This window comes from Eschrichtius robustus, chromosome 1 (assembly GCF_028021215.1).
Source record: "Eschrichtius robustus isolate mEscRob2 chromosome 1, mEscRob2.pri, whole genome shotgun sequence".
Classification (NCBI taxonomy): Eukaryota; Metazoa; Chordata; class Mammalia; order Artiodactyla; family Eschrichtiidae; genus Eschrichtius; species Eschrichtius robustus.
The window spans coordinates 49,506,939-49,519,687 of NC_090824.1; the positions used below are offsets into that span (position 1 = coordinate 49,506,939).

At 43.6% G+C, this 12,749-nt stretch overlaps 1 protein-coding gene across 1 annotated transcript in view; it reads left to right on the plus strand.

Moving 5' to 3' along the window:
• NIN (ninein) overlaps positions 1-12,749 on the plus strand; it is a 99,523-nt gene that overhangs the window by 20,123 nt on the left and 66,651 nt on the right. The window contains 1 exon segment of the mRNA XM_068545574.1: positions 11,170-11,339. Within this exon segment, the coding sequence (XP_068401675.1) occupies positions 11,170-11,339 (170 nt within the window).

Below are 12,749 nucleotides of genomic sequence, written 5' to 3' on the forward strand. Positions count from 1 at the left end.
TTGATTGTAAGACACATAATAATTTCAGAATATTCTAATCTAGGGGTGTGTGTGGGGAGGTTATGTCTTAGAATCAATGAAATATGGTAAATATTTAAGGGGAAGTCTAAAACAGTGTTGAAATTTATATTATAATACAGTCTGGTTTTATAAAAAAAAATCAGGGGTTATTAGGGGCTAGGATTAGAGGTTGACTATAAAGGGGCACAAGGGAATTTTGGGGGTGATGAAACTGTTTTATATCTTGATTGTGGTGGTGGCTACAGATTTTACCAGTGTTTTAACCCATAGAGTTGCTCACTAAAAAAGAGAACACTAAAAATATAGTCCAGTTTTGAGACTGAGGAGAAATCATTGACATTTTGTCCCTATAAGGAGTCATTCAGTGTGACCTATTTAGAAGAAGCACAGGTGGGAACTCATGTCTTATCCTCACTGGTGATCTAGTTCTTCATTGTACCTTCTGAAATGCTCCAGATTTGTGTCATATGTATGAACTCTGCATTTAGCAGTGTTTTGGATTCCAGATTGAGTCTCCCCCTTTTTGCTAAGGTTATTGCCAACTCGGAGGCTTTCCAGAGCTCTCTGCAAGCCCCCAGTGAGCCTAGGAGGGAGGTTATTGCATTCTAGAGATTTTCCAGACAAAAAGTAGAATTTCTGTAGGTGACCACTGCTGGAACATGGACTTTTGTTCTTATGGGGTCTCACATTTTATTGGCAGTTTTGCTTTTTTAAAGTTGTCATCTTGGGAATTCCCTGGCAGTCCAGTGATTGGGACTTGGCGCTTTCACTGCTGGGGCCCAGGTTCAATCCCTGGTCAGGGAACTAAGATCCCGCGGCCAAAAATAAATAAATAAATAAAAATTTAAAATCAAGGTTGTCATCTTTTTTTTTTTTTTTTTTTTTTAATTTATTTTTGGCTGCGTTGGGTCTTCGTTGCTGTGCACGGGCTTTCTCTAGTTGCAGCGAGCAGGGGCTACTCTTCGCCGCGGTGCGCAGGCTTCTCATTGCGGTGGCTTCTCTTGTGGTGGAACACGGGCTCTAGGTGCGCAGGCTTCAGTAGTTGTGCCACACGGGTTCAGTAGTTGTGGCTTGCAGGCTCTAGAGCGCAGGCTCAGTAGTTGGGGCGCATGGGCTTTGTTGCTCCGTGGCATGTGGGATCTTCCCGGACCAGGGCTCGAACCCATGTCCCCTGCATTGGCAGGCGGATTCTTAACCACTGCGCCACCAGGGAAGCCCCAAGGTTGTCATCTTGATAACAGTAGTGCAAGATCTAGGGACCCTGACTAGAGCTATGGTGTCACTACCACATCTATTTTATTTCATATGAGCATAGGTAACATAAGCTTAAGTTCCGTGTTCTTCTGTTTTCCCATCATATGGGTTTGGGGTGGGCAGTGCTGCCACTAGACCACGTGGTCCTTTTGCTGATCTTTCTTCAAAACCTCTCCTGTCACCTGCCAGAAAATTGTCCTAATAAATGTACAGATTGATGTGACCACAAATGTGAAGGGTGCCCCATAGAGGGCTCTGAATAATGGGGAGGTAGACAATGGCTGGCTGAGCTTGGCAATAGCTCGGAAGTAAGGTTTATGAATTCAGCTCCAGGCGGTAGTTTCAGAGTGATGTATATGCCTCAATGCTGTGCAGGCTGAGGCCATCATTTGGACAAATCTTCCAGGGGGACACGCAGAGGGATTTTTATAGTTCACCATGTGCTCCATCCTTTGGGTGGGCTGCAGCAAACCTTTGTTACAGAGCTGCCCCAAATCAGTGTAATGAAGCAGCAAAGTACTTATAGCATTTCATCCAGCATGTATGCGACTTCCTAACGTTTGGCCTGGCAGCATAAAATCTAGGATTGAGCCTGTGCCTTAAGAGTGTTTTATCTCATATGAGGCTGGGAGTCATTCCTGCTTTGTTCCTGAGAATCTCTGCTTTTTCTGTCTTTTGCCCATCGCTCCCTGGCCCTTCCAGTTGTTTTTGGGGATCATGCGTTGCTCTCCACTCAAATGTTCTCCCACCCACTCGAATATGTGACTCCACCCCCATAGGCTGCCTGACTTGACTGGCGAGAGAGAGGGAAAGAAGGATAAGGACTCAAATGCTGTGTATCAAGAGGCCACTTGAGTTCACCCCCTCCTTCCCCTTTATGAAAATAGCTATCCCTTAAATCATAGACCATATGATTGTAGGGCTGGAGCAAATGCTGCCATTTTATCCATGAGCAAATGGAGGCTCAAAGAGGGATGTGACTTAATTGAAGTCTCACAGATTGTAGCAGGGAAGGATGCTGACGCTGTATCACCAAGGGATGGGACTCCAGGAGGCCTTGGCTTAAGGATGTTTACCCTCAGATGGATGAGCTGGGGGCAACAGTCCTCAGTCAGTGCAGCCTGGCCAGAAAGATTCGGACAAGCGGCCAGAGGCAAAAGGAAGGAGCAAATAAGAGCAAGTTTCACCTGATCATTAGTGACAGGGATGCCTGTGTCCTCAGCATTATTTGGCTGTTCAGTACTTAATTCATCTTCTACTGTAAGGGGCCAGGGCTGTTGTATTTTTGTCTTGCCTTTTCAAATCAGTGGACCTCCTGGACTTTGAGAGAAAAGGTTACCCTTAAACTATGGAAGGTGACTGCAAAAATAGGAGGGCCATCGTGCACAGCCTTAGACGTTGAGTGGGTCATGAATTGATATTTTATAACATCCAAGATTTTTATAAGTTAAAAATATCAGATGTTGTACCTGACTATAATATAGAAAATCCAGCTTGATTAGGTAGAAAGACCCTTGAACCAGGAGTTACGAAATACTGGCCCTGCTCCTCTAATTGGGTGGCCTTATACGTCACAACCTCTGTGGTCTTCAGTTGCCGCATATGTGAAAGTAGTTGTACTGGAAAATACTTAAAATCCATTCAGCTCCAAGATTCAGTTGTATTGTCTCCTAATATCTAAATGACATCTACATTTATGAGAAAGCTAGCTTTGTGTTTCTATAAAATTTCACCCAACATAAATTGACACTATAAGGGTCTGCTTCCTAAGGACAAATGCCCAGTATAGTTCATGCTTTCATATTCTTCTAATAAAAGACAGTTATATATAAATAATACAAAAACAAAGCTATAATAGGATGTCAGAGGAGATGGAATTAAGTCATTATTTACATAGTCTTGGGTTGTGCCATTTATAACATCTCTGCGGTACAGTGTCTTTATTTTTAAAATTAGAGGGTACGAACTAGATGATTTTCAGCATCTTTTTAATGCTGATGTGTATGATTCTAAGACTCTTAGGAGAGAGTTTTTTCCCTAAAACAACAATAGTAACAACAATAATACACAATGAAAAGTACTGAAATTCAGATAAGGTCAGAAGAATGGGTTGGGGATGTAGAGAGTCCTTTGTGAATTCCAAACTGATTAACATCACCGATGGCATAGCTCCCTCATGTCTATGTGTACAATTTAATTTTGAAATTATTTTCCTAGAATAAGAGAAGGGCACCTTAATTATTAGTTACTTATTCAGTTTGCTATGGCTTTGGATGATAGGATTTTTATAATGGAAATGCTGGCACAGGCTCTAAGCTACATGGTACCAACATGCTGTCTGGATCTGTTCTCCAGAGATTTTGTCCTTGTTTGATGCATCTTACAGTAGATTTGTGTTCTGTAGTAGATGTTAGCATAATGCAGGAAGCTCTTTCTTTTCCTCATGCGGTTAATGTAAAATATCTTTCCTTTGTTTATTTGGTGAGGGAAAACTCAGGTTTGGAAAAACCAAATCATTAGAAAAAAAGGCACGGCAGATGATTGTTTTTTTCTTTCTCTTTTTCTTTTTTTTTTTTTTTTGGTAATAAACATTACTAGTTCCAGAAACTGCCCTATTTCTAGTTATTTTCCTTATATTTGGGGAAGCTATAAATATAATAAGCAAATATCTCTTCATTCAGTCAGCAAGGCAGGTCTCATGGCCAGACGGTGGGCTAGATCCTGGTTTGCAGTGATTGAAGATTTGTGTTTGCAGCTGTATTCAGAGTTGAACTGAACTCTGGCTGAGGACCCTTTTTTAGGAGATATACACAGATGGCCCAACAGGCATGTTCTCATGTCCTCTCTCTGGTTGAGTAAGGGCTTAGTCCTCGGTTCCTTTGGTATGTATGAGACGCTAACAGTGAGCACCAGAAAATTTCTTCAAAAATTAAAAGTAAGGTAAAATCACTACCACTAACCACCACCACTATCAAAAGAGGGTGTGAGGACCCATTTCCTAAGGTCAGAGGGAATTGGAAACACTCACGCCCACTGGTGGTCATGTAAAATGATAAAACCTTCCTAGACTTATGTAAAACAATAAGTACCATAAAAATGCCTTTGGCCAATCAATGCCACTCTCAGATTTTATGCTATGGAAATAATTATGGATGTGCATGAAGATGTGTGTGTAAGGATAGTCATTTAAAATAGTAAAAAAAAAAAAACAATAAAAAAACTATATATCTCAAGAATAAATATTTGACAGTGTATTTTGGTTAGGCAAATTATGATGTATCTGTGTAATCAAAGACTAAGCAACTATTCAGCTGTCCTATAGAAGAATACTTATTGTTATGATTTTACAAGGAGTAAAAAGGCACTCTTTTAAAAATATGTGTATGTGCAAAAAAGATACTCCTGTTATTTAAAATTAAATAAATAGGGCTGGTGAGAATTTTGATAATGAAACAGTTTGCTTGGGAGTTGTGCTGATGTAAGTTTATTTCAATTCCAGTGTATGAGAAGGTTTCCAAACTGGGGACATGAAAATGGTAGTTTTCTACAGGGAGTCTTAGAGAATTGGTGTCTCCTCTCGTGTCAGCCCATTGATGAAGGGAAAGGAGATGACAAGGAAGAGAAAATTAGGGCATGAATGAGATGGAGGCAGCTTCAGTTTCTGAGATGACAGACTGGATGTCGTCACTGTGTGTTCGCCAGTAATCTTACCCATGGCGACAAATGAGGTCAAGGAATCTACTGCAGGACTGGGGGCTGTGAGCCTCTCCCTGACTCTGCTCTGCTGGCTTTGAGCCGCCGCTGACCCCCAGGAGTCTGGGTGGGAAGACACTATCCAGGGCAGGAGCTACCTGACAGAATAGTGACCTTGCCGATGGAACTCCTGTTGTTTTCCCCTCCTCCAGATGAGGAGACCAAGCCTCAGGATGTTAGGTACTCCTCACCTTGATAAGGACAGAGGGTCCAGGTCTGTTTGAATTCAGAGCCCACAGGCTCTTTCCATGAAGCACTGCTGCCCTGGAAAGCATTCAGGCCAGCTGGGTAGGTGATTCTAACATGTAAAATGCTTTTAGAAAAATATGACCATGATCGTTATTAAATCAGGAGCTATCAACAGTATGGGTTGCACTAAATTCATAGAAAAAAACGTTCCATGAAACTTGTGCCAAGCAGTTACTTGAAAGAAATGAGATTTGAGTTGAGCCTTGAATGATGGGGAGGATTCATTTAGGTGATAAGTGAATCTCTGCCTTTATCCCCCAAATGGCTCAAGATGCAGGCAGGCTGATCCTCCTGGGAAGAAGGTTGGGGGACAATCACATCATCATTATCAACTCGAAGAGTTTTTCTTATTGACAGACCTTCACCTGCTCTAGGGCTTAGATAGACCATCTGATCAGACCAGTCAGCCCTGGGGCTTGCCAGACCACACCCATCCACCATCCTCAGCACCCTTGCGGGGTGCTAACCTTCCCCTCGACGCTTCCCTTCCAGGCAAGGCTAATCAGAGCCACCTTATTACCTTTGTGCCCAGAAGCCCCTGTGTTCCTGCAGGAAACATCACTCAGACTGGTAAGAATTGATGTGAAGACTGCTCCTAAAATTCTGTCATTGCATCCGGGGAGGACCTGAAAGCTCCAGTTGACATCTGCATCTCGTGTGAAGATTCTGGAAGAGAGGCGTGATTGGGGAGTGGGGTGTTAGTGGCTGGGAAGCAGCTGCCTTGGCAAGGGCTGTGTGCACACAAAGTGTTGGGGTGAGGAGCCTGCATGCTGACGGTCCCTGCAGAGGCGGGGCACACTGGGAGGCAGAAGGAATGGCCGACAGTGTCCGAAGGCTTTCCGGGTGTCTTTTTTTTATGTCGTTCATTCTCTCTTGGCTTCTCTTCTCCCCTCGCTTCCTTGGGACATCTCCCTCCCCATCCCTTCTTCTTTCCACTTCTCCAACTCACCTCCACCCTCCTCTCCTCTCCTTCTTGGCCCCTCACTCCATTCTTCTCCTACCTGTTGGTCCCCAATCCATCAGTTTCTCCTGCTTCCCCTCCCCCATCCCCACATAGGCCTCCAGCTCTCTGCCTGTCTTTTGACCCTCACCCACTTCCCTTGCTATTGGTCTCAATCTCTCTTTCTGTCTCCTTCTCTGTTGGTCTCCCCTTTGATTCGTTTCTTCCCTTTTCTCTTATTTAGTATCAGGTGTGGGTTTGCACTCTGTGTAAGCCCTGTGCAACGGTGCGTTCAGAGTAGGCGAGGAGGTGGGAGGTGCAGTGGGGCTGGTTGTGCTCATTTGCTGCGTGACTGCCTCTTCCAGGGAAGCTTCGTGGGGGGCTTGTCCTGAGGTTTACACCTGCTTCATTTTTGACTCCTTATTTTCAGAGGGGTTTCGGGAATCCCGTGAGTTCAGCAGAAATGTAGTATAGAGGGCCTCAGATGATCCCCCTGTGCCCAGGTCCTTTGGAAGGGGGTGGGGTCTCTGGGAATGATTTCCCAGGTTAACGAAATGGGGCAGGAAGGGAAGTAGAAAGCAAGGGGGTCTACATGAGCAATTCCAAAACAAGAAGATCAGCACCATAAAGGCAGGGCTTTCTTCTTCATCCTGGAGGTATCCTCAGGTCAAACAGGGAAGTTTGAATCAAAAAGTGATAAAATATCCATCTTATCCCTCAGCAAGTACAACAGAATGCTTTGCCCATGGCAGGTGTCTGATTAAGTTAAATGAATCCACCTAATACTGGAGTGCATCTTTGAAACTCTCCTTTAACTTCCCATGTATGTGCTGAGGATGGCACCTCATCCCATGTCCCTAAGCCTTGTGTTTTTCAAGAAAAGCATTGATGGAATAAATAGTGTTTAGGTTTTTGGGTAACGATTTCAGCTTCCTCATTGCTTTGCCTTTGGTCATTGGAAGAACTGAGTGTTCCAAGTGGCCATCCACATCACACAGGTGGCTGGGGCAGTTCTGGGAGAGAGTACAGAGTGTGAACTGCCCTGCTCAGTTAGAGGGGGGAAGGGAGGGAGAGGCGGAGGCACAGGTGGGTGGCTGGTTGTTTTCCCTGCCTGCAGCTGGCCTGTTCCGAGTGGTCATTCTCATTAACATTGAATTTCAATTTTTCTTTTATTATAAGTGCAAGACCTTCTGGTCACAAGTCATGCATGTGCACTGTGGTTCATCCTGATTCTGGAAAGTGAACATTATCACACCTCTGGAGTTTCTCTTCTTGGTGCATCTCATTGTGAGCTCTCCAGGGGCTCCAGGAGTCTAAGACTCCTCTGGGCAGGCTGGGCTTGTCTGCTTTCCTTCAAAGCTCATTTGTATTTTTATGTAGTGATGCCAAATAGGGAAAATGGAAAATAGGAAAGAAGGGGAAATGGCTCAGAAGCTTGACAATCCAGGTAGAATCATAAATATACATTCAAGGAAATAAAATACTGAAAGTACAAGCAGTCCTTTATATTTTGGGTTTTTTTTTCCACTGGCATTTCATGTCCCTCCTTGGAGCTCATGATTGGTGCAGTTACTTACACTTATGTTAAAGGAAGCTGTATGTAAATAATTTCATTTCTTAATAAATTAAATAACCCTATATTATCTGGCATAGATAAAATTGTTCCAGGATAAACCCCTGAAATACATACATTACATCTGGATGTGCTCATAAAGTAAAGAAACTTTGCCCCAGGGCTGTGGTTTGGCAAGTCTTTGTCGGGCATGGTAAAGGAGGGGTAAGGCATTCTTTAATTTGGGGGAGCAAGAGTGTCTTGAAATCCCCACTAAGGCCTCCTGTTTGGTGAACTGCTGCTGTGCACTTGTAAAGCCCTGCTTGAGATTCATAAGGAGAACGCTGGAGTTTTCAAAGGCTTAGCACAACAATGGCTGTTGACCGTGAATGTTCTCTCTGGATCTCCTTACTTTTAATGTCTTTCTTCCCCTTCTTATCTTGTAAATACAATGAGGCTGATGCTCTAAATAAAAAGAAGGCTGTTTGAGTGTGTTCAAGTCTGAAATATAACTATTTGTAATCGGCGTGATTAGTGTAATTCTTTATTGTATGGAAGTTTTGTGAAATTTCTTACGAGGAAACTTTAATGCCCCATTTTTTCCTTTGTGCTAATATCTTTATTCAAAAAGATTCTACATTTTAATAGATTTCTCTAGAAATTGACTTTGTGATGTATGTACATTCTGTGAAAGATATTAACTTCGAGTTTTAAGAATTAATTTAAAGTTCCTGGCAGTGCAAAAATAAGTAAGTGTATAAATAAACCAAAACTCCACAGGACCCCTAATGTTTCACAGTCTATTATCTTTCATTGCTTAGAAAAAGAGCTATTTCAAATCTACCACTGCTCCCTACACAGCATGAAATATTTAGTAGTAAATAACTAGGGAACTATTTCATCCACAGGTGGATTTTGGATTAAATCACAGTGGGTTGTGTTTTTTTGTTTGTTTGTTTTAAGACTGTGGCTTTGCCCCACTGCTTTTTTTCCTCTGAAAAAGTGCAGCATGCATTCAGAGTTCCTTTGCCACTTCCTTCCCCAGACCATGACTTATGTTCTCATACTGGGAAAATCCCACGTTCCATTTTCTGACGTTATACATTTTCCCTTTAATCTTTTCCAAACCCCCATCATCACTAATGGTGTATCTTGTTGTCTGCCACTAAAATTTAAGAATATGTAATAAATTAAGGATGGTTCTACATTGCCTTTTATCTGACTAGCATCTGTGGGTGTCAGCTGCCAACAAGTAGCTCGGGTGTCTGGGCCGCTCCTGAATGCTCACAAGCTGACACACTGTCTTCTGATAAAAGGTACCTTCAAATATGCATGCGACTTTCAATATAACTTTTGTATGCTTAAACACTTCCTGTAAGAGAATTGCTTGACCTAATAAAATGACTTGGCTGGGACTTTGAAAAAGCTGGATATAAATATTGCTAGAAATTATAGAGCAAGCATAAATACTTCACTCTGAGCTTTGCTGAGCATTTTCAGGATGTTTCTGACCACAATTGTGAAACCTAAGCTTATCCCAGAGGAAGGGCATGGGAGGGGGGGAGGACAGAGTTAGTCACGCAGGATCACCAGTCCTCCCAGGGAGACTACAAAGTAATAGCTACCCCCTAACATGGTTTCAGTGGTGATAAAGGAAGGGTTTTGTTCTTTTAGTTCTTATCTAATCAATTACCCTTGTTTTGATGATCTGTGTACAGCCCTCATCTAAAAATCTACATGTCTGAGTTCAGACATACCTTGTCAAGACTGTCATGTCCAAACAGAACACATATTATGTTCTCCAGAGAGACAGTATGTCCATGTGGGTGATAAGAACTGAAATCAAAGCATTGCCAGTCTTATATTTTAATGGAATATTTTGTTCTCCTAATTCTGTTCAAGGTGCTAAAAAAAAGTGTGTCTCTAAGCTGACATTTCTAATGAGTGAAGTATTTTATTGCTCTAAAGCTACCATTGTAGAGAAAGGTTAGTATGTGGTGGTGGTGGTGGTGGTGATGGTGGTGATGGTGGTGGTGATGTTGGTGGTGGTGGTGGTGGTGATGGTGGTGGTGGTGGTGATGATGGTGGTGGTGGTGGTGGTGATGGTGGTGGTGGTGGTGATGGTGGTGATGGTGCTGGTGGTGGTGGTGGTGGTGGTGATGGTGGTGGTGGTGATGGTGGTGATGGTGCTGGTGGTGGTGGTGGTGGTGATGGTGCTGGTGGTGGTGATGATGGTGTTGGTGGTGATGGTGGTGATGGTGGTGGTGATGATGGTGGTGGTGGTGCTGGTGATGATGATGGTGGTGGTGGTGGTGGTGGTGATGGTGGTGGTGGTGATGATGGTGTTGGTGGTGGTGATGGTGATGATGATGGTGGTGGTGGTGATGGTGGTGGTGATGATGATGGTGGTGGTGGTGATGGTGGTGATGTTGTTGTTGTTGGTGGTGGTGGTGATGGTGGTGGTGGTGGTGCTGGTGGTGATGGTGGTGATGTTGGTGGTGGTGGTGGTGGTGATGTTGGTGGTGGTGGTGATGGTGGTGATGCTGGTGGTGGTGGCGGTGATGGTGGTGGTGGTGGTGTTGGTAGTGATGATGGTGGTGGTGGTGGTGAAGGCTGAACCTGAGACATGTTCTGCTGAATGCTGAAGTCCTTCAGGGTCAAGAGATGACTTTCCCCTTATGCACATTCCTTTTATTTTGTACAACACGAAGCTCATGAAGAGAAAAGAACATAATATATTATTTTCTTAATGCAGTTTTGCATTTGCTATTCTATTCCACAGCTTTTAATTTTATAATGAGATCTTGATGACAAGTTTCATATGAGCAGTGAGCTCTCATTAATTGATTAGGATCCACTGTGTCAGTTTCTTTGTTCTGTCTTCCTGCTTGTCTGATGGATCAGAAAGTGGGATGGCTAACAAAGGACTCACTAAGGTACTAGAGGGGTGTGTTCCAGACTAATTGGTGTGAATGCTAACTTTACAGTGCTGATAAGGTGTTCTTTTTATCACCATTTTCCAACGTGTCTCTGGTAGTATGATCCCTCCCTCTCCTGTTCCCTCTGTCTGCAAAACAGAGCTTAATAAACAGAAGAACAAATATGACCGCTTGCTTTGCCCTGATCTTAATTCCCTACTTTTATACAAATCCCTCACTGCTGGCTCCTCATCTCTCCCACCGTATGCTGAGATATACTCGGGGTGCTATAAATCATTTGGAATTAGAAGCTGTGCTCTGCATCTGACCTACTGGCTCATATACGCCTACGTCCACTGCAACTGGCAAACGGTGGTGGTTTATTTTGGGGCTGGTATAAGAGGCTGTGTCCGAAGGCTGTGTGTCAGATAGGGGCTGAAATTGTCATGTAATGTGGCCTGAACTCTTGTCTCCTTGCCCAGACTGCACTCTCGAAGCTCAGCCCAAATATGTTAGAGGTGGGAAGCGTTACGGACGAAGGTCCTTACCTGAGTTTCAAGGATCCGTGGAGGAATTTGCGGAGGTGACAGTGATTGAGCCACTCGATGAAGAAGCAAGGCCTTCACACATCCCAGCCAGCGACCGCAGTGAGGTAAGAAATTGGACAGGCGTATCCTTCTGGATCACAGGTGTGGATACCCATGGATAGCCACATCACAGTGGTGCAGAGACAGGAGAACTGAGGGGTTTATGGCTTTTCTCAGCCATTTTTTCAACTACTTGCTATTCTTATTACTTGCCTTTTGGATATACGTGACTACTTTTTCTATTGTTTATATGTTTCATCTGTTTCAACTTTTGGAGAGCTGACCTTTCTGTGCATGCTTTATGTTTATACATTTTTGAATTCAGTTATTTTTATACTATCTGAGGTCTGCCCCTTGTAGCTCTTCTTGGGAATATCTCTCTCCTCCACAGCACTGTTATTTTTAGTTATGTAAAAAAGCTAACCAACTCCTTCCCCCCAAACTATAAGACAGCCGCCGTGACAGGTAAGAAATGAAAGCAGTGTGTTTAGGCATTTCAGGAGCCAGCATCTTATCTTTTGTGGTGGGGTAAAGCAGCTTTGCAACTTCATCCTTGTCCCAGGGCTCAGCAGTTACCAGGGTTCTTAGTGGTTCTGTCCCACCTGGCATGTCCCACCTGGCATGTCCCACCTGGCATGTCCCAGCAGTCAGAGATTACCCTGCCTCCCTCATCTCCATTCTTTCCATTTGACACGGTGCTATAATCTACCAATAAAGGAGAAGCAGTGACATTTTCTTGTTTCTTTCTTTGCAGCTCATTTACCAGCATACCATTTATAGAACATGATTGAAAGTGCCATGCTGAGCAAGCTCTAAATATTTCTTGTAAATCCCAGCTCAGACTGGGGATGCAGATATTTCAGATGCTCATATAAGCTGGGAAAGAGACAAAGTGCCTCAAGTTTCTTAAAGTAGTCTGTAGATCGTAGGTTGATGGGGGGGATGAGTGTTTGTTGCTGTCTCAAGTCCATGTTCAGCTTGCTGAAATCTACAAGAAGCTTGCTCCAATAATGTCCCCAGCAGTCAGACATCTGGCATCTTCACAAACCCAAAGGTACCCACAAACCCCACAAACTCAAAGGTAACTGGAAAGAGCTCAGGTATTGAGCAAAAATGAAAACAACCACAAGTACTGCAATTTAGAAGACACGTGACTGGTCTGCTGATCAGATCACCTTTTTTAAAAATCAAGTGATACCTATGCTCACAATAGAAGTGAAGGAGCACTGGTAGAAATGTGAGCGAGAAGAGAGGAAGAAAAGCAGCTAGAGGGGATGAGGGAGATAGAAACCACAAAAATGGTGTGAGTAGTGCGGGTGAGAAGTGACAGCTGAAAACAGACCATGAGAAGCAAGAAGGAAAACATCGCCTAGAACATCACAGCACTGGGGACCAGTGGGTCTGGGGCAGAGGCTACTTCCCATCTTGGTTCAGTCGGTTTTAGACCCTCTCTTGGGTCCCTTTGAGAATTTAGA